The sequence below is a fragment of the Notechis scutatus genome, chromosome 1, assembly GCF_049901735.1.
Source record: "Notechis scutatus isolate UNSWTSFEM ecotype Mainland chromosome 1, rNotScu1.2, whole genome shotgun sequence".
In the NCBI taxonomy this organism is placed as follows: Eukaryota; Metazoa; Chordata; class Lepidosauria; order Squamata; family Elapidae; genus Notechis; species Notechis scutatus.
Window position 1 is genome coordinate 163,282,573 of NC_142009.1, and position 27,577 is coordinate 163,310,149.

At 37.4% G+C, this 27,577-nt stretch overlaps 2 protein-coding genes across 2 annotated transcripts in view; one reads left to right on the forward strand and one right to left on the reverse strand.

The window, feature by feature from the left end:
- The window catches only part of TRPM8 (transient receptor potential cation channel subfamily M member 8), a 106,301-nt gene extending 93,875 nt beyond the window's left edge, over positions 1-12,426 (forward strand). Inside the window, exons 22-25 of the mRNA XM_026679005.2 lie at positions 799-989; positions 4,893-4,992; positions 9,556-9,589; positions 11,747-12,426. Of these exons, the coding sequence (XP_026534790.1) occupies positions 799-989; positions 4,893-4,992; positions 9,556-9,589; positions 11,747-11,797 (376 nt within the window). The 3' untranslated portion in view covers positions 11,798-12,426. The remainder of the gene's footprint in view (positions 1-798; positions 990-4,892; positions 4,993-9,555; positions 9,590-11,746) is intronic.
- A 12,273-nt stretch (positions 12,427-24,699) lies between these two features.
- Positions 24,700-26,483, reverse strand: ARL4C (ARF like GTPase 4C). Its single transcript, XM_026679004.2, has one exon. It carries the CDS (start codon positions 25,898-25,900, stop codon positions 25,322-25,324), a length of 579 nt encoding a protein of 192 aa, XP_026534789.1. The 5' UTR covers positions 25,901-26,483; the 3' UTR covers positions 24,700-25,321.
- Between the last annotated feature and the right edge of the window lie 1,094 nt (positions 26,484-27,577).

Below are 27,577 nucleotides of genomic sequence, written 5' to 3' on the forward strand. Positions count from 1 at the left end.
TGTAAGTGAATAAACTAGATTAGTTAATTCTAATCAGCTGCAAGTTTTGGCTGATATTGGAAGCATAATTTCAAATCATGTTATTACATTCATCTTTTTGCTGCTTAGTAATACTAGGACATAAATGGATCAAGAGCTATACGGTAATTTTAATTAGTAAAGTATCAAAAGTATCAAATTTCAAAATAAATCTCACTCAACTTTAAAATACAGTATTTACTTGCATCTTTCCTGCACTTTTCACAGAAGTACCAAATTAAAGAAGAAACATAATATAATTACATTTTTAAAAGTCCTAGAAAGTTAATATAATCAGGACAACTTACTTTTAGCTTTTGATGTTTCCCTGGAAAGAACAATATTACTGGAACAAATGCAAGGAAATATTACGGTCCTGATGAAATATTATTAATGCTCACATTTGATATAATAGAAAATTTATTGTTAGTAAGTGGAGTATTTCTATGCAAATTAAATGTGAACTACAATATATATCTATACAAATACAATAAAATATATGGAAAAGAGGTTTTGATATGAATTGTATATAAAATACATGAAATATTTTCTTATTTCTATTTTTATTACTAAAACAATAATTTATTAAACTTGTATGCTGCCCAATTCCCAATAACTCTGAATGACTCATATCAAACAAAGAAATTAAATAATATCAACAAAGTATGGCAAGTGGTCTCATTTGCCTTTGCCAAAGACCTAGGTGAAAATTAGAACATTAAAGCAGGAATTTAAAAAAAGGATTATGGGTCTAATCTCGTGTGTTAATCTTTCCTTTAGATATACTGTTGGATCAGTTCAGGAGAATAATGACCAAGTATGGAAATTCCAGCGCTACTTCTTGGTTCAAGAGTACTGCAGCCGTTTAGCTATACCATTTCCATTTGTCATCTTTGCCTATATCTACATGGTGATGAGGAAACTTTTTAAATTCTGTTGTAAAAATGAATATAGAGAATCATCCATTTGCTGTAAGTTATTTTCATCAGATACTTAATGGTAGAAGGGCAAGCAAAATAAGATTTATTTTATTAAAGAAAAAGAAAAAGATTTCTCAGATGGTTGTTGCTATGTTGCTATACTTTTGTTATAATACATTTGAAAACAATATATATATTATATATGTATATGTATATGTGTGTGTGTGTGTGTGTATATATATATATATATATATATATATATATATATATATATATATATATATATATATATATATATATATATATATATATATAATGTGATGACACATAATTATATCATCACAAAAAATCTCAGAACCGTAAAGCCTATAAACTTGAAATTTGGCACGTATGTTCCTCTTGGCTTCTAGGTGCTCACTAAGAAAGGATTTTTTCGAAATGACAATCAGAGCATTAGTATTTTGTATATTATTATTAACATGCTCTAATGCTAAGGAGCTCTACTCTCCCTTCCCACCTGAAAAGAAATCTGTTCCAAATGCAAAACACAAGCAGAGGAGAGGAGATTCGGTTTCTGTATCACTTTCACAACAGCAACCAGCTTTTGTACAGAACAGTTGAGCTAAGCCATGCCCAGGTTCCTTGCTGTCTCCTTCTTGCTCACATAGCAAATTCTGCTTCAGTTTCCAAACAACCCTCAGCTCTCGCACACACTGAAAGGACACTAGCCAGATGAATACCGATGGATGCTGGTAGGCAGAGGCACAGTTTTTTTCCTTATCTTGTGGAAAAACTAGGTGTGACCTTGGCCAGTATCTCAATGAGGTGATTTGAGTGGGAAATAAAGTTTTAAAGCAAAGGAGGACTAGTCAGAGGAGCATTTCCATTAATTCCCTGTCTATGTTTATGTACATATCACATTGCACATTGCAACAAGAATGTTGTACTTAGTGTTCATTAAGTTGATACATATTCTGTGATTATGGCTATCATTTATTGGTGATGAATTTTATGTAAGAATTACTTTATTAACCGTTCAAATAAATTAAATATAGTTCTATGGATTCTTTCCCTCCAAAAACGTGTTTCTCTTAAACTGCTATTTCCAGGAATGAACAATTTATTTGATTAATCTTGTCCTTTGTCTTGACTGCTCAGTTTCTACTTTGCACCATAAATACTTTTGTCATTCAGAAAAGAAAAAAAATACTACTAACATTTAATATTTAAAACGTCTTGCATGATATCTGCAGGGGAGCAGATAAGAGGGCAAATGACAAAACAAGCACCATATAGGAGAAGGAGTGGCAGCATCTGGGGGTGGAATTAAAAGAGGGATCATAACATCTAGCAGAGTAAGCCCAATCTCCCATGAATTCTATTGACCCTTATCTAACTGTAAGCGGGTGCTAACCGTTATTTGAGAACATTCCTGTGCATAGGCTTTTTTTTAGCAATAAGTCAGTTAAATTGGGCCTACATTTTACAACTGACATATCATGATGCAAACTTGCCTTTTATATGTTGTGATATACAGTATGTATATCACATACATAACACAGAGCTTGCATTGTGATATCACATTGTTTTGCCATTAAAAATAACTACTGAATTCTGCAGATACCTCTCCTTATTAAGAGCAATTATGTCAAGCACAGGAAATCAGGAGCCAAAACGGTTCAAATGAATACAGGTTTATTGCACGCTAACACTCTCTACAAGAATCTGAACTAGTAACCATTAAGGCAACCATTAAGGGTCAACAGAATTCAAGGTGGGCTGCACTTAGATCTCTTGTAGGCATGAAGGGGCTTAAGACTAATAATTCTCTTGACCCCCTCCCTTTGGCTCAGCCTGGTGATCCTTTACAAATTACTTTGTTAAGCCTAACCATTTAATAATGAATTAATTATAAGCTTTGCAAAGAACTATTTGATCAGGACAAGAATCCAAGTCTTAAAGTTTCCCCCAACAGATGACTTCTAGTCTTCAAATGAACATACACAGTGAAGAAGAGCCCACCACCCACCTGTTTAGTGTCTCTATTGTTGAAGTGCTTTTCAAACATCCAGTTGGAATCTGCTTTCCTATAACAGTATATGTTAACAGTAAATAGTTTTTGTTGGATACCGAATCCAACATTTTCTAAGCAGCACTGTATAAAATTAGTTCATATTCAAAAATAGGAATGGATGAAATAGTTATACCTGCTTTCATAGAGGTAGGCCTGATCAACATTATGAGTGTCTCAGTCAGAGTGTTAACAAGTGTAATTTTAACGGGGTGCTGGAATTCTTAGCTAATGCATTCATGAAGCAAAGCTTCTGAGGTTTCAGTAAAGATATACAAGGTATGCGTAATCCTGCATATAGCACTTAGACTTATATATCTAAGCAAAGCAGTGCTTTACAGCAGTCTCTGGGCCTTACAATGTCAGCATATTGACCTCAACAATCTGGGTCTTCATTTTACTGACCTTGAAAGGATGGAAGACTGAAATCAACTTCGGTGGTGCAGTGGTTAGAGTGCTGTACTGCAGGACACTTCTGCTGGCTATCAGCTGCCTGCAATTTGGCAATTCAAACCCCACCAGGCTCAAGGTTGACTCCACCTTCCATCCTTCCCAGGTGGGTAAAATGAGGACCCAAACTGTTGGGGGCAATATGCTGACTCTATTATACAACTAATATACAGCCCTTAGAGAGGGCTGTAAACACTATAAAGCTGTATATAAGTCTAAGTGCTATTGCTATTGCTAATCAACCTTGAGCCCCATCAGGATCAAACTCCAGGTTGTGGTAGAGTTTGCCTGCAATACTGCATTCTAACTACTGTGCCACAGGGCTCCTTATGCATATGCTTATTTTCCTGAATGTAAAATGTAAAGATGCCATCAAATTGAGTATGACTTGTAGACATGACCATACAGTTTTCATGGCAGTTTTATAGAGGTGGTTTGCCATGCTTTTTTCATGTTTACCATGCATATTATATTTAAAATTCATGGATTATAATCTGAACTATTAATCAGCAAAACAGTAAGACTAATGGAAGCTCAGCAACAGCGCAATCATACAATCACACCCACTGAATTACACAATTTCAAAAAAAAGAAATAGCCACACTTACTATTTATTTATGGAAAATGTTTTTTCAAAACTGGAACAGATGGAAGCTAGCCAATGAAAATATGTGTGCTAATGAAAAATGTAAAATAATCAATTTTTTTACAAATTGAAGTTTGGCTAAACAAAATGGATTGTATCATTAAAGAAACAGGAATATGAAAATTTAAGATTAACAAAAATTATCGATATCTCAGTGTATCTAGTGTACTGTCCATAATGAAAACAGAAAAATATAAAGGAGCTGTATGGGGAGGGCTGAATTTGTATGTGGGTAAAGCTGTGTTTACTTTTGGATATTTAGAAATGTTGAATAAACATGCATAGCTGTATGTACCCTGTTTCTCCAACAATACGGCCTCCCCCAATAGGAAGTCCCAGCATGTTTTGTAGGCATGAAATGAAATTAAGCCCCTCCCTCCAAATTAAGGCCTATATTAAAACATGCGAAATGGGGGGGAATGGTGGGGGGGCTTGCTGTTAGGAAGTACTTTTGTTGCACACCCGGATATGGTGCTGCCTGCGTTGACCCCGATACGAAGTGCCCCACCAACGCCGAGGTCAACATCCAAGCCGTCGCTGCCCACCCGCCCAAAGATGCAAGGGGGGGGAATTAAGTCACCCCCGAAAAGACAACCTAGCCATTTTGGGGGGGCTCAAAAAAAAATAAGACCCGGCCTTATTATATGAGAAACACGGTATGTGTGTGTGCACATATGTACAGTGAAACAAATCTGGATTACCCTTTTAGATTGTCTCTCTACCATCTGTGTTCCTTTTGTCAGTAAAATACTACTATACATTGTGGTATGGATTTTGTATGTTGAAGGTTCAAGAAATGAAGATAATGAAACTTTGGCATGGGAAGCTGTCATGAAAGAAAATTACCTTGTGAAAATCAAAACCAAGCCCAGTGACTCATCTGAAGAGTATGTCAACTTTCTTTTCTGTTTGTCTGTTCAGTTTCCAGTTTGCTTTGAAATCAAAAGTTAAGAATATATAGTGTGTTTATTGATAGATTGTAATAGTTATAAAAACATAAATCAGTTGATTAAAATGCCATTTATTGATTCTGCTTTGAAGAATGATGGATGATCTTGTAGGGTAATACATGGGAATTTTTTAAAGCCTTGTATGCCAAAATACTATCTTGAATGTTTAAACATTTTAAAAAATAATATTTATTTAGAAAATTTATATGGCCACCCACTCACTCTCAGTGACTCTGGGCAGCTTAGTAAAAAAAATGATTAATTTTACTTAACAACAGTGGAACGAAGAGAATCTAAATGTGAAGATGATGATCATGCTTTTTATTCATACATTATTGCACATACCCCTGCTGGATTTCTACCTGATGTTTTAAAAAGTGCCGTTTGTGATCTAGCAGTGTAAGCATAAAAGGGAAATTAAAGAAGCCAATAAATGATGACAAAAGCTTTGCATCTGAGCCCTTTCTTTATGATTCACTAGTACATATGCAGTGGGTCTGTGGAATGGGACTTATAGAAACTACTGTAGTAAATGAAGACTCCTGCTGAATCTTTACATCCCTGGGATTCAGGACAACTGCAAGACTTTTGTTTAACACTAAAAATAATTATAGAAAGAAAAGACATCCTCTCCTTTAAAAAACTGTATTCTCTTGAACTTTTTTCATGGGATTGGAGAGTAACAACATGACAAGATTACCTATTTGGCATGCATCACAGAGATCGGGCTGACTCTTGGAAGGGAGAATCCTCCTCTTGGAGATGTATCCAGCTGGTTTAAAGTTTGGCACCAGACAAAACCCCAGGGTAGGGAAGGGGTAGCAGTTGTTATCTGGGAATTTTTTCTCGCCTTCAGTAACTATGCTTCGCAGGTTTCTTCTTGTGAGACCCTCTTCCTGAAGAGGGATCAGTTCATGGGATCAGTTGGGACTGTTGATACCCTACAGTCTTCTTGCTCTGTAGCAACCTACCTGCCTGAGCTGCTGGAGGCCATCTCAGGATTGGTGATGAAGTTCCCCAGACTTCAACTTGCCATCCCTAAGGTCCTGTTTCACCAGTCTTCTCAAGAAAGCAGAACTCTTGAAACAATTCTCATTTCAAAAGGAACTTTTATTGAAAGAAAGTGATAGCAAAGGAAATGCAGGCAGGATCTGAGGTTTCCCACTCAAAGCATTAGGTTAAACCACTGCAAGCAAAGCCCCTTCCAAAGTCCAGTTCAACATCGAGCCAATCCCAAGGTGCAAAGATGTTTTGAGAACCTTGGGCAGAGAAGATGATAACTGTCACCTCCCAGGTGCTTCGGTTTCGCTTTCTCCAGTGGTGAGATAAAGCAGATGGCTCAAAGAACATTCCTTCCCCCCTCCCTATTTCCCACAAGGTACAGCAAAGCAAAGCAAATGAAGGCAAAGAAACCCCATGCAAAGAATCCCCCTAAAGCCTCTCCCCACCCCCCGGAATGACAGTGTCCCGATAGAGAACTATGGGACCTGACAGTTAGCTTCAGAAGCACCTTGGCAGTTCACAGCCTGACTCAGTACAGTACTCACACCCCACACATGATTTTCTTCTTGGAGCAATGGCAATGTGATATGATCTATTCTTATAACCCGTAATGGTCAGATCACGCCCTGGTGTCCTTGAAGTTCTCTTATGCTGCCTCCCTTTGCAGAGAGACTGGATCCACTTAGGTAATCCGCCCCCAGCAACTGATGGAACTGAGTGGGTTTCAAAGGGAACTAAGGAATATCCTGCAGTTTCTCCTGCATAGTCCTGCCAACTCTCTGACCACAATCTGTAATCAAGAGGGCATTTAAGGCTTTGGACAGGATTGCACCTGTGTGGCATCTCTTGACTCAGCTCCCTGTGTTTTATGGAGGAGTTGAGGGTGTTGAAAAGGGCCAAGAGACACTTAGACTGCTGCTGGAGGAAAACAAGAGATGAATCCGACCAGTCATGAGTCATAGCTGCTATGATGGCCTACCTTGTGTTGGTTAAGGGTGAAACAGTTTCTTCACTCTTATTGTGTTCACAGTGTCACCTGATGACGCTGTTCAGGGTCACCTGCAGGGGTGGGATTCAACCAGTGTTACTAGCAGTTCAGTAATTACGTTTTGTGCAAAGTTTTTATTAGTTCTGGATCAAAGGGGGTATTCAACAGGTTCTGACCAGTTCTGGAGAACCAGTAGCAGAAATTTTGAGTATTTCGGAAAACTGGCAAATACTACCTCTGACTGGAGATTTTACAGTATCCTTCCTCTGCCACACCCACCAAGCCACACCCACAGAACTGGTAGTAAAAAAATTTGAATCCCACCACTGTTCTGGATGGGATTGCACCACCCCAGACAAATCCTATGCACAACTTGTGGTTCTCCTGGAGACACAACTCCTGCTCTAAGAGCCTTTGTTGTACACCAGTTGCACTTTTTCCTGAATTGTGAGACCCTGCACTCAGTCACTAATACTGTACTGTAGTCATCTCACATCTGGATTACTGCAATGTAGTCTACATGGAACTATCCTTGAAAAATATTCAGGTTACAGCTGGTACAGAATACAACCATGCCTAACAGCCTAAGATGGCCCATGTTACATGAGCTGCACTGGTTGCTAGGGTGCTTCTTGGTCCTAGGTGTTGATCAAGACCTTTAAAGCCATTTATGGCATGAGTTCAGGCTATCTGATCCAGGCTATCTCACCCCAATGGCATTTGCCTGACCCAGATTCCAGAAGGGGCATGCTGCAGATCCCATTGTCCAAGGAATTTCAGCTGGTGGGGTCCAGGAGAAAAGCCTTTTGTATTGTGGCTCCCACCCTCTGGAACATTGCACCCCTCAAGGTGAGATCTGCCCCATCCTCCTTGACCTTCCAAAAAGCCCTCAAAACCTGACTCTGCCATTTGGCCTGAAAAAAGATATATGGAGAGAAAGAAATGCTAAAATTCAACAATATACATTTATCATGGTCCAGAATAGATATGATTTGGACATCAACAGAAAACAACCGGTTCTGTGGGTGTGGCTTAGTTGGTGGGCATGGCTTGATGGTCATGTTATTGGCTGGGCGTGGCCAACTCAATATCACTCACATCGAGGCACGCATCTCCTCGCCTGGCCTCTCATGACTGTAGGGATGCTGCAACAGTCTAAGTGTGAAAAATGGTCATAAGTCACTTTTTTCAGTGCCATTGTAACTTTGAATGGTCACTCCACACAAACAAATTACCAACAAAGGAGGAGAAAAAAAACCCAGAGAAGTTCCAGAGACAGAAAGTCTAGTCCTGCCAAGAATGTAATAAGGGAGGCAGTTTCTGTAAGCAACACCATAATGTTTCCTTCCTGCCTTCCTTACAGGATTAGGCCAGTAATTTCTTCTAACAACCAGTTCTCCGAACTGCTTAGAATGTTAACAACCGGTTCTACCAAATAGGTAGGTATGAACTGGTAGAATCCCACCCCTGATTGTAAGCTATCCAAAGTCACTTGATAGTGAGATGGGTGGCATATGAATTAAATAAATAAATAAGGTTCATTACTATAAATGCCAACAATTGTTTCTCTAAATGAAATTTAAAATTTCTCAGTATTGTAAGCTGTCCAGAGTCACTTAAGAATAAGGTGGTTGTCCCAAAGGTGCTTTTTCAAGAGGCAACTGGACTTTGTTGTTTTTCAATGAAGATGTTTTCATTTCTCATCCAAGAAGTTTCTTCAGCTCTGATTGGATAGTGGGGAATGGAAGGGTTTATACTCCTTGCAAACAGCTGGTCATTTGCATTCTTTTAGAGAGTCATTGAGGCCACTGGGAGGTTTATCCGTGCATTTATGAATGACACAACATAGGAGAACAAGCCCATCAGGACAAGATTCAGCAGTCCATCTGCATTTAAAAAACAAAGGCCACTTTTTTGAAGACAGCAAAGTCCACATTTTGGACAGAGAGGACTACTGATTTGAAAGAGGGGTCAAAGAGGCCATCTATGTCAAAATTAAACAGCCCTTTCTCAACAGAGGTGGAGGGATACAACATCATCTATCTCCAGTCTACAACACAGTCCTTTCAGCAATTCCACACCCATTTGCACTACTCAAGTGATCCTGAGGACACAGATAAACCTCCAAGTGGCCTCAATGACTCTCTAAAAAGAATGTAAATGACCAATGTAAGGAGTATAAATCCTTCCATTCTCCACCATTAGGTCAGAACTGAAGAAGCTTCTTGGATGAGAATGTAAAACTTTTCAGTAGTTTATGATCTACATAAAAGTACATCAAATTCACTTATGATTCCAATGAATTAATAGCATTACTATTTAGTTCCCATAATTGTATGAATTCTGTTTTCCATTGTATTGCATTTAGAGAAGCTACCTACTGTAATTTGATGACTGTGCTAAATAGAAAGATCTTTATTAATCTCCAGTTATGCTTATTTTTAGAAATAACTTTGTGCTCAGAATTAAAATCAAAACTACCTTCATCAATGCTATATTTCTTTCTGCAGAATGGCCCAACAATTTAGACAACTGGAAACTAAGGTATGTTTTTGGGAGTTGGGGAGGCAGAAACACTGTTTATACTTGAATTTTGAAATACTCATAAGCACTGCAAAAGTATTTCCAAGAACACAACAATAAAAAATATCAGAATATTTTTGCTTTCAGATTTATTCCTTTATGAGTAAATGTGGTTTTTATTGAGTGCTTATTGCTGAAATGAATAGTGACATATTTTTAAATTTATATTACATTTGAATATTTTATTATTCATTATATGTTTTGATTTAAAAAATCATTACTGTGTAATTTGAATTTAAATATACTGAGAGTATTGGCACCAAGAAAAATTCCTTGTGTGTCCAATTACACTTGGCCAATAAAGAATTCTATTCTATTCTATATATTTTTATTTCTCTGTATATACCACCCATCTCACTGTTGGGTACATTGAGTGTCTATATTGAGAGTATATAGAAATGAAAAGTAACTCAAGACACAACCACAAAAATATAGAGGGAAACCTAATTGGGAATGTATGTGATGTTGAGGTTTTTTTTTATCCTGCCTCTATTATTTTATAAATAACTCAATGCATACTCCTTCCTCCATCTATTGTTCCCACAACAATAACCTTGTGAGGTGAACTGGGCTGAGAGTGAGTGACTGGCCAAAGTTACCCAGCCAGCTTTCATGCTTAAGTAGATGTCATGGTCTCCTGGTTTCTATCCAAAATGATATAACAGATAACAGATAATCAGAGTTGGAAGGGACCTTGTAGGTCATCTAGTCCAACCCCCCCCCACCCAAGTGGGAGACCCTACACCATTTCTGACAAATGGCAGTCCAATCTCTTCTTGAAAGTTTCCAATGATGATGCTCCCACAACTTCCGAGGGCAAGCTGTTCCATTGGTTGATTGTTCTCACATTTGTGGAAGCATGGAAAACTTTATCAGAAAAACCATTAATATAATTGCTAAATGAAGCATAACATTGTCATATTAAATTTTCAAAACCCTTGTTTCAATAATTTTTCAGCCAAAGCAAAGTCCTACCACTGGCACAACAAAAAAGATGCATTACATTCAGTGATAAATTCTTTTTTAAAACATTTAAGATAGCTAAGATAGCTAGGTTTTGATATATTTAGCATAATATATAATATTCAATATTCTTCTAATTGGATATTTTAAGAATGAACTCTGATTAATCCAGAGAAATGTAATTATTTAAGATTTGTTAAAAAACTTGAATCTGCTTCAAAGAATCAGGAAGTTTTACTCCAGTTGGAATAAATATTCTTTTATTTTAAGAAAAAATGTACAGTATTTACATTCAGTGGCACCCATCTCTGGAGCATTGCATTTAAGAATTTATTATCTTAATTACGTTTTATATTTTCTGATTAAGACAATTTTTATGCTCCTGGATTAACTTATCATTTTAGCATGCACCACTTGTAATTTGTGGCCTCTGTGTACTTTTAAAATATACAAAAATAAACAATATCTTGTAAAAACTTACTTAGGCCTTCTTTCATTTATTTTATCATATAATTTACTTTTTTATTAGATTTGTGTACTAAAATTTCTTTTTGATTTATGATAGGTGCCTTTATAATTCATTCATGGAAAAAATCCGTTCCTAAGTTGTTTCAGTGAATAATTACAATATAACATAGTCTGTTGTTTTGACTTTATAAATTGCTTATTGTAATTATTATAATTATATAATTATAATCATTGTTGGTATAAGATACTTAGATACTTAAGAGTTATTAAAACATTTTACAAGAATCATGCTGGATCTTTGGCAATCTCCTATTCTTTTTATGCTTATTTTTCATTTTTTGAATTTTGAAGACAGTTTATAGAAGCTAAAGCTAAATTTAGATGCATTCAAAATTCACAGCCAGCAAATATTGGTTAATTTAATTGCAAGCTGTGGAGAGCAACTGAAATATATAAGATTTTGATTAATACTACAAAATAATATACCCTTCCTTGTGAATAAATTCAGTTGAACTTTTTGAGCTTTGCCTTTGAGTAAACGCATTTAGAACTGCATTGTTAATGGATTTGCTTAAGGATTAAATGTTCTATGATTCAGTATAATAGTTAAGATTAGTCCTGTTTCTGAAATGTAATAATGTAATTTCCAATTAATTTCTTGCATTCTTACAAAATTATTTTTTTAAGATGAATGATTTGAAGTTTCTTCTGAAAGATATTGCTAGCAAATTAAGATGAAAATTGCATCCAAGAGGAAACAAGCTGAAACAAGAGCTCATGGCTTAAATCTGACACTTCTTTACACTCTTGTATTTATTTTGTAAGAAAATTGTTTTTAAGGTAATTCGCTATTTTATATTTTAGTACAATCTTTCAGTATCATGTAATGTGGGAATACTAATATTTTCTAAACTTGGCTGTTGATGTTGCCTTCTGATATCTGAGCAAGCTTATCGTTATTTATATCTCATGCTTTCATGATAATCCTGGAAATTCTTTATTGATGTTTCCATATCAGACAGACAGACAGAACAGACATATGTATTGTTTTTAATTTACTATATTATAATTCAGATTTAATTATGACTTGATTCATTCTTGAAAGCTTTATTTTTTCTGTGTTTGTTAATCATGGGACATAATAACGTCTTAGCATATAAATTGTACTAAAATAAATATAATAAATAGGAACCCTACTATGTAATACTGAGGCTCCTGAAAGGTGGGTTATAAACCATTTGCTTAAAAAATATCCACAAATGTATGTAAATATCACTTCCAATGTTGTGTGTCTGTAAAGATGTTTTATCAATTTGTTTGCTTGATGGTTGCAACTGTTATGTATATTTAAAAAATAATAAGATAGATCGGAATTAACAGCAGCTTTTTGTCATTACTATAAGTAACTGGGTTAATGAAGACATTAAATTTTGAACCATTCTAACTAACCACTAGTTGAAAAGAGAATTCCACATTAATAAAACAACAAGATCAACAATGTTTAAGATGTTTGACTTTGCAAGGAAAAGTTGGAAATTAATTAATTGGTTAGTTAGCCTGTAACAGAAGAATTCAACCCAGAAAGATGGATGGATGAAAGGTCTTAGTAGATTTAAATTAGTGTCAAGAAAATTGGGTTTAATGTAAAAACCCAAGAAATTTTATCAGTCAAAACTCCCAGTCCCACTTCCCCCACGATGGTGTGCTGAGCGGCAGGATACTCTGCTTCTCTTGCTGATGAACAGTGGATTTTGCCACCACAGTGGATTCTTCGGCAGCCTGCTCCCTAGATCTGAATGGGGACAGTTAGGAACAATCCAAGATGACTGTGGATCCTCCTGGGAAGAGGAATCTCAAGGATAGCAATTCCTGGTGGGAATGGTCAGAGAGTCGGGTCTCTATCTTTCCCCTCAGCAGTTTGTTTGTTTTTTTCCTTAAGCACATCTGGGTTTTAACTGCACAGATATTTTCTTTTTTTCCATCCTTCTTTATTGTGAGAAATATTATCTCAATATTCTTTATGGTTATTTTGTTACGGTATATCAGGGGCGTCAAACTCAATTTCATTGAGGGCTGGATCAACATTATCTCAAAGGGCCAGGTGGGTGTTGCTGGGTAGTGAAATGACTGGGTGGGCATGACCAACTCAACATTGCTCACATCGAGCAGCACCTGTGATGGGCCAGACAAGGCTGGGAAGGGTGATCCAGGGTGAGCACCAAAGCCTGGCGGGACAGCTGAGCATCGGTGCTGGTGAGGATGCCTAGGGAGTCAAACAATGTTGGGGCACAGTGAGGGGGCAGCTGCACTGCCTGTTCAGTTGTAGGCTGGAGTCCAGGTGCAGAGGCAATGGCAGAGGGGAGAGGACAAAATGGGAAGCCACTGCCCAATGCTGCCTGCCCATTGCCCATGGAGGCTTCCCATTTTCATCCCACCCACCCCCATTGCAGTTTGTTCAACCCACCAGGCACCCTCCTCAGCCATTCACAAGCACCGATGCCCTGCAGTTCATGCAGTACTGTTGTGCAAGATCACAAAAGATCAGTAGCGCGAGATCTTGCACTACAGTAATTTAGGCCTCTATTCTCTGCGAACTGAGGCTTGTACCAGACCCGGCCGAAGAGCATTTGCAAGACAGAGATATTTTAGGGCAACCTAATCGCCTTACTTGAAGTCTCCCATTGGCTTGAAAATGCCTTTACACTATTCCTGTCTGAGCACGAAGCATTTACAAGCCAGTGGGAGGTTTCAAGCAAGGCGATTTCGCTGCCCCAAAGTCTCATGGACTTGCAACCATTCTTTGCGCCAGGACTGCAACAGTGTGAATGGCGTTTGCAAGCTGATGGGAGGCTTGAAGCAAGGGATTTCATTGCCCCAAAGTCTACCTTTGTGACAGCCATGACCTGGATGACTGAAAATCTCCATAGACATTTGGAAAAATATGGGTTAAATAGCATCACCACTACATGGTTTCATAACTGGCTGACAGATCACATTCAAAGTGTAGTCCTTAATGGAACTATATCTACATGGAGGGAAGTAAGCAACGATTCTGTTTCAGGCTGATTCTGTCTCAGGCTGAGTGCTCTCCAATATCTTCATAAATAATTTAGATAGAAATTTGCAGATGACTTCTCAAAAACATTTTCCTTTCTTTTTCTTCTTCTTCCACCAGGGCAGTGTCAAATGATCATGGAAATGCTCTGCGTGCATCTTCCCGAGATCTATGGGTCTCCTTCTGGATGCCTTTGCTGTTTCTTTACATAATGATGCATTCAGATTTTCATGCTTATCTTGGGAAGTTTTGCTGAGCTGGGGGCATCTCATCAGCGGGGTGGGGGTGGGGGCAAGGAGGAAAAAAATTGGGGGATATCAGGAGTGGAAGAGGGTATATCTGCCCTCAGCTGGGATGGAGACACACCACCTCATCCTTCACCCCTTATTTTCAAGGCAGCTTTCTGCCTCCACACACACACACCCCAGCAATTTTGCAAAGACCTTCACAGTGCAAGGAAAAACAAGTGCAAGAGAAGTTTGGGGTGTGCACAATAAAAGGAGGGGCAAGACTGTTTTGTCTAGCAAATCAGACTGTTTGTTTTGCAAGTCTTCTATCTCCTTGTTCATCTGTTCCAAGTTATTTTCTAGGTATTCTATTTTTTCCTGCAAAAACAAGCAAGCCAGAAAATGATGTCCAGAGCCTGAAGGAAGGTTTTACTAGGGTTATCAGATTGTGAGACCCCTTTTATGCAGCACCAGAGGAATTATGAAATTAAGAAGGAAAAAAAAATACTTACATGTAACATTTCATCATGTACAGGAACAGGCTGTGCTTTCAGATGTTGCTGGATCAGGACCCTGCCAACATATCCATTGGCAAGGAGTACTGAAGTCTATAGTAGTGCAATTTCCAAAAGATTAGGGTTTCCAATCTGGGTCGGTCACCGGGGCCACCATGGCCAGATGTAAAGGCAAAAGTTAACTAAAATAACTTCAGTTCCAGGATTTGACCTTACTTTCTTGAAATAAAGTCAGTTCTTGAGGCCTGAGGTAATTTTAGCCAAAGCTTAATTTCTTAAAAATACTGGTGAAACCTGAGGTAATCTCAGCAGTTTCCACATGTGAGTCAGAAATAAAAATAGCTTAAAGGTAAAGGTAAAATTATCTCAGGGGCTAACTTGCTCTCAGGAATAAAGCAAATTCTTGTGATCTAAGGTAATTTTAGCCAAGGCTCACGTCCTTAAATTCCTTGGCCAAATAAAGCTATTTTACTCTACTCTGTACTTATTCTACTATTCTATTCCACTCCACTCCACTCTTCTATTCATTCTCTCCCTCTCCCTATTCTACTCTACTCCCCTAACCTTAAATTGTCTACTCCTCTCTAAAGTAAAGAAGCAAAACATGTATAGGACTGGTTACTTCAGCTAAGGCAAAAGTTAGCTACAATTATTTCAAGTCCAGTAGCTGATCTTTCTCTCAGGAATAAAGTCAATTCTTCAGACCTGAGGTAATTCTAGCCAAGGCTCAAGTCCTTAAAAGAAGTAGATCATGTAAAGGACTAGTTATTTCAAGGAACTAAAGACAAAAAATAATTAAAATTGCTTCAGGTCCAGGAGCTGACCTGACATTATTGCAGGAAAGTAAACGCTCAGGGCCTGATGCCTTCCTGTTCTTGGAAATAAGAGAAACTCCTAGGGTTGGATGTCATATCTTAGGGAACACGAAAAACCTATGGTTTGACGGTTTCTTTCTCGTACTAAGAAACATCACCATGCCAGAATTATACCAGGTTAATTTTAGCAATGGCAATGGTTCTTAGAACTAGAGAGAAAACCTCAACAGACCATTTTAATGCTAGGTGTGGTTACTGGTTTCTAATACATTTTATAGTGTTCTGGCCTGGCATAATTTTGGTTATGGCAATAGTTCCTTGAACCAGAAAAAACCCAATGGCCGTTTTTAATGCTAGGTGTGGCTGTTGATTGAGAAAGGAGTTTATAGTTTTCTTGCCTGGCATAATTTTGGCAATGGAGATGGTTCTTAAAACCAGAAAGGCGGCTTCAATTACCTTTTTAATGCTAGGTATGGCTGTTGATTGAGAATACATTTTATAGTTTTCTTGCCTGGTGTAATTTTGGCCATAGCGATAGTTCTTAGAATCAGTAGGAAGACCTCAATCAGTAGGAAGACCTTTTTAATGCTAGCTGCGGTTACAGTATGTCATCCCACTGATTCCTCTGTTAACAATACTGAATAATTTAGGCCATGGCTGTCAAACATCAAAAAATCTACCACTGTATCCCACCTCCTTTACATGGATGACTAAAGCTATATGGAAAAACACCATCCAAAATAGAATCGCTGCTCAAAACTGTCCATATAAATAGCCAAGATATTGCAATGGAATTTGGACTGGACAAATGTGCCATACTTGCCATGAAATGGGAAAAATTGTAAAAACTGATGGAATCAAGAAGCCCTATGGAAATAATATCAATAGTATACATAGAAAAAAACCTATATCGCATTGAGTACAGATAGTTCTTGATTTACAATTGTTTAACCATTTCAAAGTTACAACAGCACTAAAAAAAGGACATGTCCTCTTTTCACACTCACAACTGTTGTAGCATCCCCATAATCAAAATTTGGGTGCTTGGCAAATGCCATGTATCTATGATATGCAGTATCATGGGGATATGTGATCACCTTTTGTGACCACCTGACAAGCAAAGTCAGTGGGGAAACCAGATTCAGATTAACAACCATGTTACTAATCTAACAACTGCAATGACTTAACAACTATGGCAAGAAAGGTCATAAAATGGGGCAAAACTCACTTAACTGCCTTGCTTAGGAACAGAAATTTTGGTTCAATTGTGGTTGTAAGTCAAGGACTACCTGTAATCAATGTTGTGCTTGCAAGTTGGAGGTGGTTTTTCATGTATTTGTTGATATTGGATACTAGAATTTCAGCCAAAGACACCGTCAGTAACAACCTCTAGAATGTTGCCCCTTAAAACTGTACGTCAGAAGTACCTGTTAGGGAGTTCCAGTTTGCAGCGCTTCGGCGGCAGGCAGGAATCCGCGATCGTGCGCGGTTTTTGCCTGGGCTCGCCGCTGGAGTGCCCCAAGCCAGCCGGCTTCGGGGCTAAGCCACCCCGTAGAGGTGGTGAAGATAGGGGAGATCCCGGCAGGGTTGAGGGGAGCCGCACCTCTCCTCCTCAGCTGGCTAAACTCCCTTTTCCAAAGGCGGTAAGAGCGGCGGTCAGAAATGGCCGTCTCAAAGAAGCACTCATCCGGAAAAGAAAGTGCAGGAGGAAGTTAAGAAGTGAAAGTTTTGGCTGACCGGGATAAGAAGCAACAACTAAGGTATCCTGGAATTTAAACTTTAAAAAAGATACATCGCTCCCAAAGAAGATTCGGAAGCAGCGAATGAAAGTGAAAACAGAACGTTGTTTTTTTCTCACTCTCCTTCCTTACGTTGACAGCAGATGAATGAGAAATCGGAAAAACCCGCTTTGGCAGCAGCAGGTAGTTAAACTGGAAATTTAAATGCCAAGGGGACAATAAAGATTTCTGAACACCTAAAAAACTTTTTTTTGCTGTAAGTGGGAAGGGAGAGGAAAAGAATAAGAGCAAGATTTGGCTGGAGGAGGCTGCTTGGAATTTGAAAGAATCAAAAGTTAAATTGTAACAAGACTTATAAAAAATACATTCTAACTGGAACTTTGTAACTAAACTGTAACCCCAGGAAGAGAAAGTGAAAAAAGAAGAAAGTGAACAGCTTGTGACTTTGGGTCTTTTGGAAATTATATTTGAATGATTAAAATACTTGGGTGGTTGTTTAAAAATTTTTTTACAATGGCATCACTTGTGGATGAACTGAAAATGGAATTTAAAAAATATAAAGAAGAGGAACAAGAAGGGAAGGGCTCTTTTGGCTCTGTTTTTCATTTCTTAGAAATGGCGATCTGTACCTATGAGAAGCTACAAGAAACTGCACAACAAGAAGACTGGGACAAAGAAGAAGCCATCTTTAATTAACAAGTAACTTTATCTGGGGAAGAAAGGGGAAAGAAGGGAAAGAGAATGGAGAATTTAAGACCTAAAAAAAACAACCAAAAAAGGGAAAAATAAGGTGAAAAGTGGATATAATGTCAGAAAGCAACAGAAAAAGGGAACACAGAAGAGGAAAATAGAGGTGAAGAGACAAGGGGGTAAAAAGGGCAGAGCGAAGGAGCAAGGGAGGAAGGGAAGAGAAGCTACAAAGGTTTGGAACAAGATGTAAAGAAACAGGACTTATTTAGAGATAATGGGTAAAAATATAACAGAAAAAGAGATTCTGCAAAGGTACATAAGATTGTATTGTTATACTTGTATTAGAAATAATGTTAGAAAATTGGAACAACATATGATTATAAAATGGGATAAAATACTCAGTGTAATCCAGTGAAACTTTTTTGAATAAAATAAATGAAATGAAATAAATGAGAGAATTGAATTAGGAAGGAATGGGAACATTTTAATTACATAATGTTTTAAAATATAAAGTGAAATGGGGGGGAAGTTACTATGCAAAATTTATAAGTGTTCCCATAGAAGCACGATACCTATTTGAAAAGTAATGTGTAAAATGTTTAAGATTTAAATGAATATTAATTTTAACGATAGAGTTCAATTGGTATGGATTGTTGTTTTAATTATATTATATATTTATAATTTCTTCTTTTCTTAAAATATAGTGTGTAGCTTTAGAATGTACCAAGCAGAATTCGAATGAAAGTTATGTATTATATTAAGTGCTATAAATTTAGGGGAAAGATATAAAGGCGTCATACTCCAATCAGTGATTACATGAGAAATTTTGTGTTAATGAGAAAATAGACAGCTGAAACAGGACAGACAAAGGATATAAGTATAATGATTTAAATTGAGATGAAATAAATAAAATAGAATTAAGAGAGTTAAAAGAGGGGAGAAGCTATATAGAAAATGTAGAATGGTAATAAGATATGGAATGGAATATAAAAGTGAGCATGAACTTGAATTTATGTCTGTACAAAGAGATGTAACCTGGGATCAAGCTGCTTTCAAAAAATATGTTTTATGTTTTCATGTTTTGTGTTTCATTTGTTTATGTTTGTTTTTTAAAAATCAATAAAAATTTTGGAAAAAAAGAAGAAGTACCTGTTAGAAATGAGTTAAGGGTGGGGTGTGAATAAGCAAGTGTAATGAGGCATGATTTCTTCCTAGCTCTGGAGTAGAACGGGAGCATGGCAAAGTACTTCTACAAATCAGGGCTCAGTTTTCCTTTTTCCATTTTCAAAGGAAGAAGCTGAAATTCGGCATCAAAAATACTAAATCCTGTTAATTTTGAGGAGCAGGTTAGTATGGCTTAACTAGGAGAAAAGGAGAAGTGAAAAGTGGAATATATTAACGTAAACATAGCAATAGAGCCTAAGGAACTTCTAGGAAACAGGATGTTAACTATCATCCCAGTCTATTACCAAAGCACAGCAGATTTTGGCCTAAGAACTAAGTTCCCCTAAATTTTTCTTAAGGAAGAGCGAGATGCATAATATTTTCAATTGAAAAATAAAAGCTTAAACCTGTTCTCCACTCCTATGGAAGTTATTTTATAATCATTTAATTGCTCATTTCCATTATTAATCCAAGCTTATCTCAGACCTTGAAGTCTTTGTCTTCTGAACCACTGCTGACTCAACAAAAATGGTTTTGTCACTATAAAAGTACCCACAGTTGAGAAAAGTTCCCAGATGTATGTTTCTTCCTATTGGCAAGAATAGGAAGAATCCTAAGACTCCTATGAGGATACTGCAGAAAGCACCACACCTCTTTTCCAACAAAATAAAAAGATAAAATCTTTAAAATCACAAATTAAAATAGGCTTTAGGCAAAGTACAACAGGAAACTGCTAAAATGTAATCAGGTGAACATTCTTACCTGCCTGAGACCTATTTTGAGATCTCTTTGATCAAATAAGAAAAAATATTTTTCACTTGAAGAGTTCACCATTTCTAATCAACAACTATAAACAAGCAGGAACCATAGCTCAGTAGAGTACAGAATGCGAAGTTACCACTTCCTGGAAAACTACCTAAGTAAGTTTTCTCAAAATTCCTAGAGGGTATACTTTCATGGAGCAAAGGCATTACATTATTATACAGTATGTGGGACTATTGAGAGAAATTCAAATCATGGCCACCTTTGACAACTCTTATATATTATGCTCTCAGAATAAACTTCACCCAGTTGATTCAAGCAACTACCTGCGTTGTTTTATTCCTGGCTTGGAAGAATTCTTTCTAGCAGTAAAATATATTGATAAAGAACATTGATCACAAATACAAATTTCAATATTTACTTTTCTCTTGAATTCATTTCAAAAATAAATATATGGCCTGAAGGAGTTATATAACATTAAAAACATCTGAAATTAGGATGGACAAAATTCTTAAAGTATGTTGAATCTGGTTTATTGCTGCAATAGAAAGTAATTGGTAAGAAAATGTATTATCTAATAAAATAATTATAAATTAAATTAGTTCTAACATGAATTTTATTTCTAATTATATTTGTCTAAAATTCTATGTTAGAACAATGTACTGTATGCAGAAACAGGCATCTGTTAAGATACACACACACACACACACACACAAACACACACACACACACACAATGGAAGATAATGTTTGTAGATTAGGGGCCTTTGGGCTCCTTGTGCTCTCCTGAGTTTGGATGTTTTCTTGCAGACATTTCATTACCCAACAAGATAACATCAAGCCAGGCTTCCAGGAATTCTCAGACAACTGAGAAACTGAGTATTTTTGACCAAGGCAAGTCTAAAAAGACTAAATAACTCCTAGCATTAGAAGAATGCTAAATCCAAAAACACTAGAAGAAGCCTAGCAGTCACATAAATGAGCCATCAACAGGCACATAGAGATAAAAAACATCTATATATCACTCAAGAAAGAGAAAAAAAAGCCAAAAAAGAAAAAGACCAAAAGACTATTTTACCAGCAATCAAGAACCAGATGAGTAGATTAACATCAAATTAATTCTATACCAATAATCACATTTGGGGTATTCTATACCAATACCCCAAAGAACTATCAACTCAGCCAAACAAGCTGACAGTAAACAGCAGCCTAATCAAGGAACTACAAAGAACACTCCTACCAACACTAATAAGGCAAACCACAAGTATATAAATTAAGAGCAAATCCCATACCCTTCTAGCACTGATTACCTAGTTTGATAATGAAATATCTGCAAGAAAACAAGCTCAGAGCTTGAAGGACCCAATATATATATACCTGTACATGTATGTGCATGAATTTGCAGACTGCATCTGTGCAAATTTCCCTATAGGAATCTAGATACTAGATCAGAGGTCTTCAATCTTGACAGCTTTAAGACTTGTGGACTTCAATTCCCAGAATTCCTCCTCCAGTCATGTTAGCTCAGGAATTCTGGGAGTTGGTCCACAAGTCTTAAACTTGCCAAGTTTGAAGACTCTTGTACTAGACGATACATTTATGCATCAGAAGGGAAAACCAATCTTGGTTGAACTCAAGACTGGGATATTATTTGAATAGGATGCAGCAGGAAATCCCAAGATTGCAAATTAGATTAGGAAATCAAAAATCAGTCCCAGTAAATAGTTGTATCTGTAAAATATAAATGTAGGAAGCAAGTATTTTGAACTATTTGGTGATATAATTTGAAAAAGAGTAAAACTAAGTTCTATTTCCTAACTATTCAAAATACCCGTTCCTTCTTTGAAAATAACATTCATATGGAAAGTGTTATTAAATCTTCAATACTAGTCATTTTAAATTAATGCTTGGGCAAGTGAAGTGTAGTTAGTTTTGTGTAAAAGTTCTACAGTGTTTCAGGATTTCAAAAGCTGAATAGTCAAACATTTCATAAATAATTCACAGTGAATATTTTTCTTTGACAGTATTCACATTGCATACGAATGTGGTTTGATTTGGCTTAGCTTTGTATACAAACCCCAAAACTGAGGTTTATCTTCAGAAACCTTGAGGGAGGGACAAGGCTAGACCAAAAAGCTATTCATGTTAAAAAAATATTTCTCTGTTATAGCTCAATGGTTTTAGTTCATTAAATTATTTGGGGTTTGCAGATTCTTGTATGCGTTAAAAAAACAAGATCATAAGACCAGACAAAATACAGTGGAATGAAAACACTATCCAAATTTTTTTGCTAGAATACTTTAATTGGTTTATCATGAAGAAAATGAGACTAGTGTCTTGTAGTATTTGATAATATTCTCCACAAACATTATTGAAGAGAACAAAATATTTAAACTAGGACAAAATTGCCTCAGAAGTGAGGCTTATGCAATACCTTAAAATCAACATTTTAAAAACCATCATATATCTTCAGATATTCTCTTTTGCTCAGATAATTCATAAAGATACAAGCCAGGATTATTTTTGAACAGTACAAGTAAGTCTGACTTTAAAAATAATATGCATGGCAGTGTTTCTAACTGTGTGTAACTCAAAGTGATCAATATTTCTGTGCTACCAAAATTAATCCATTAAAGAGACTGGCATATTTAGAACCTAGTATGGCTGGCAAGGCCTAACTGCAGTAATTTAACACATGTACAACTTGATCTGACAAAGCAGAATAAATTTAGTTTTTTAATATTTGCAAGAAATACATTTTGTGAATGAAAAAGAATCCAAAATCTGCCTTCTGATACAATTTGATTATGAACAGCAATTAATTCCTAAACCATATTGTAAAAATGACAGCATTTGGCTTTAAAATTGGATTAAATATATTCTTTTTCTTTTTCAGGTATGAGGTAACAAACATGCCCAAGAGAGTTGTAAGTGGAAGAAAATAGCCATTTTAAAAGCAATGCTTTAAACAATGGGACCAGCCCACTCTGGGGATTAGTGAACAAGTCTCCATTCATGTAAATAAATTCCTCAAGCATGTAAAGAAATTGAATTGCAGCAGATGCCAGTATCATGGCAGGACTCCTGTACTTTTCACAGCTGCATGACAAATATTCAATAAGTAAAGCTCTCTTAAACATAAAAATGCAGAGAAAAAAGTAGCAGCAGCTCTGGTTTGATAATAATCTGGAATAATACAGCTGGAAGAGAGAGGTCCTTGCATTCTTAAAAAGGGGTTGCCTAAAAGAACTAATAGAAAATCTCCCCTGCTAATGAAAAAAAAATCAACTAATTGGAATTTGTTGTCAAATGTAAGGTTACATTTTTCTGTTGCTCTTTCTAGAACTCACATGATTTCATCAGAAAGTGGCTTAATCCATGTCCTAGAAACTGAATCATGGATATAACTCTAAAATAAAAGATTGAACCTTTCTGTCACAAAAGACTTTAAAATTAGCAGAAGAATGGAAATTGTCAAGCTCTTTTTTTTTTTTACTTTTGGGGTATCATATCTCTGTACAATTCTATATCCTTGATTTAGATATGGGTTTTCTTCCAAGGAGGTCATTATTATTGACTCAATTAAAACTAAGTCCAATAGGTCTTGCTCCCAAATAAGCCCACATAAGACTTTAGCCTTAGAGCTTGATCTATGTATCCTTATTCACAAATACTATAAATGAGGTTTGCTTTTATTATATAAAAGGTTAATTCCCAATATACATAAGTAGTTGGATATAATTCAACTGGGTAGACAGTACAGATTGCATTATTACTGCAAGCATTCATAAAAAATGCCAATTTTCCTGTACTTTTAAAATTAATATTAACATTGTGTTGTGTTAATGTCTGCCTCTTACTATATTCTTGACAACCACAACAGTGAACCATGGATTTAAACAAGAAGGAAGGTTAATTTGTTAGATTTTTCTCAGCAGAAAGTTCAGATTGCCCTTTTGGTCCTACATCATCTTTGATTTTCTATACCAAATCAGCCAAATCTGAATCTTCCTTCACTGCTTTTCACAGTTGCAATCCTTTGCATTATGAAAGCCATCTAATTATAAAGTAATAAATTGAATTATGGGTCAGATTGTCTGATTAAATATTGGAAACACAATATGGCCACAGTTCAATGTTACAACAAGGACATGGTATTTAAAAAAAAAAAAAGTTATTTAGTGGTTATTGCTACAGTGTGTAGACTTATGAAAAGATAACATTTTCTAATGTAATGCTTATAAAGCAGCACCAAGAGGCAGCTACTGGTCACAAACGATCCAAGCTGCTCACTGTTTTTAATTCAAGTGCATCAGCACACCACCAACTTACTTTTTAAATATAGGAATACATGATAACACACAGCCCTCTTTACCCAATTTTAAGAACCCATCCAAAAGACAATACAGGAAAAGAAAAAGAAAAAAAGAACAGTCCACCCACTATGTATATCCTTACACTCAACTGAATGACAGGGAACACAGGTTATTTCCCTCTAAACACATAAAAATTACTCCAGGAAATAGCCCGGTCTCATTGGTTCAGCAATTACATATTTGCTGATCTTGGTAATAGCCACACACAACAACAGATCATAAACACCTTGGTAAGTTTGTTCTAAGTCTGAGAAATAATTTCCACAAGTGGTTCAAAGAGCCATCCATAAGCAATATATATCAAAGCTGTATTTTAATGCACATTTCCCCTTAATCACAGCATTTTTCCCATCGAGCAATGTCTAGATCTTCATGCACACACATCACCATGTTGTAACATCCTGAGATGGCAGCACAAATCTTAATCTGAATGGAACAGGGACCTGCCCTGTCATATCAAGCTTTATGATTTTTCTCTCCCAGTGTAGTTTCTGTTTTTTATATATATATATATTAAAAAAAAAACCAGGAATTGTCCAAAGAATGAGGGGAGCCTCTTGCATATTTGTAGTTCACAAGGTCAGAAGCAGCCGATAGGGCAAGTTTCTGCTTGCCTGCCTTCTAGTCCTGCTAGAATATTATGAAGAGGCCTTCTCTTCTCCCACTGGCTTATGGGGCCTGAGAGCAGGATGGAAGTGATAGGCTGCCATGCATAGATCTGACCAGCATCCCAAATGGTAGTCAGCACAATGTTATCATCTGAACTTGTAGTAAAAAATCAGCATATTTGAAGGATTCTGAGATACTATGGAAAATAATACAAAAACCGGCATCTGACTGCTACTTTTAACTAATACTTCAAGCTAGCAAGTCAGACTAACTTGACTCCATGATCTAATGGAATTCAGTTCCTTCTTGTCTTATCGTTTCCTTTTCTGCTTTAAGGATTTTCTGCGCTTGAGAATCATCTCGTAGAGTTTGTCCATACCTTCTGTGAGCCCCTCACCAATGATCGCACAGGCTGGTTGTATATGGTAAGTGGTGGATGGAGTTAGCTCATGCAGAGCCAACTGTTTTTCTATTTCTGCCACAGGCAAAGATTTTGGCAGGTCTTGCTTGTTGGCAATCACTAACAAGGGAGTGCCTTGATTCTCTGCAAACTTGGTAACTTTGTGCAGCTCTGTTTTGGCTTCTTCTAGCCTGTCCACATCAACAGAGTCCACTACATAAATGATACCATCAGTACAACGACTATAGGATTTCCACAGGGGCCTCAGTTTCTCTTGCCCACCTACATCCCAAAAATGGCAGCTGATGCCCTTTGCAGTTCCATTGCTTAGCTTGATTTTTTCAGTGTTGAAGCCAATGGTAGGCACCGTGTTGACAAATTCGTTGAATTTAAGCCTGTAGAGGACCGTGGTTTTGCCCGCAGAATCCAGACCCAGCATCACAATGTGCAGAGACTGAAAGGCAGAAATATTGGATGAAATGTTTCCCATGGTGTTGATGGGTGACTCAGCAGCAGAAAAATCTTTGCTGAGTCCGTTTAAGTCCTTTTTCCTTGTTAGTCGGTATTAGATCCTGATTAGGTTGCGATTTTAAAATGCACACTCACCCACCGAAACCATTCCAGATATGCCGTGGAGATCAGCAACAATCCGGATCTTGCAAGACAGAAAGCGCGAGGCAGAGGAGGGGGTGGGGAAGCAATGGAGATCGGCTCAAAGCAGCCCACGATCGCCGTGATCGCGCCGCCTGGAATGAGGACCAAGCAGCAAAGGTGTGGCAGGTTGTTCAGAGCCGCAGAACAAAGGTGGTTCTCCGTGCAAATCGTTGATATTTTTTCGCCTGGGTAGAAAAAGAGCTGGGTTTTCTCCTGGATCAACTATTCAGACGAATTGATCAAGAGGGGAACTGCCTCCTTCCCCGCGGACTCATTCATTTTCAGGCAGGAAGTGGCGCCCTCCTCTTAGGCCCACCTTCTGGCGAGAGGGAGCCCCCCCCCTTCCCTACGATCTGCCTGGGAGGAAGCCCCAATAGGACCTCCCCCAAAAGCTTCCAACGTAGCAACTGCAGCTCAATCCATCAAAGCCCTGAGAAGTGAGCAGAGGAGGAGGAAGGGAGGAGCTTTAAAAGGGCTATGGTACAGCTGGGGGAAGGGAGAAACGTTCTTTTTTCGAGTCCCCCGCCCTTGTTTTTCCAGCCCTCTTTCGCTCGATCAATCACTGCTTCCTTTAATTTAGTCTTTGGTAAATTGGCCTTTGGATAACTTCTTTACCAGATGCCAAATTCAACGAAAATCATTGCTTGGTTTTGTTTGGAAAGGGGTCGCCTGCATCTGGACCGTACCATTTTAGACTACGGGGGAAGTCATATTTTCTAATATTCCATATCGTATATAGAAATACAAATCTGCCTGTAAAATACCAGTGTGTTCAAAAGAACAAACAGGAGTATGAAATCCCATGTACAGTCTGATCGGAAACAGTACACTCACTGCGTTAGGCGCCGGAAAGGGCGATGATTTATAGGTGAGTGCATGGCTTTTCCCTGGTCTGATTGTAAAAGATATCATCGTGGGTCTCTGAAACAGGAGGGCCCAAAGACTCTTAGGCTGCCTCCATCCTGTAAGATAGAAATTTTCTCCAGCCCCCATACTGTCTGGATGTTTTTGGTCGGCTCACATCCACCCTCAGTTTCTCCAAGGCTAACAAGTGTGATCCTCACCCAGCCTTCCAAACTCACTAATATTTTCAGCCAATTTACCTGCACGGGAAGATAAAAATTTATTGAAGGAAAATCCATCTGGTTCAATCCCAAGACTGGAGAAAGGCACTGGAAACAACATGGAGGCTGATTGCAAAGATGGTTTATTGAATAGAACCACAAAGACAGTTATGGGCTGAACAACCGGTTGAATGAGTGGATGGATTTTTAAAGGTTCTGTGTGAAGTTTGTACTGTACTGGGGGTGGCACAATGAAGGGGGCTTGTGTTCTGAAAGAGTGTTGGGAAATTCCTATTGTGACTAATGGCTTTCATCCTGTGTTGGATCTTGGATGAGGGGCTGCTTCTAATCCTATCACTCTGCTTTTGTTAGCTGTCAAACTTTGCTGCAAGCAGTTTCGAAATATCCTGTCTTGAATAGATTTCTGCCTGCAGTGTTTGCTTATGAAT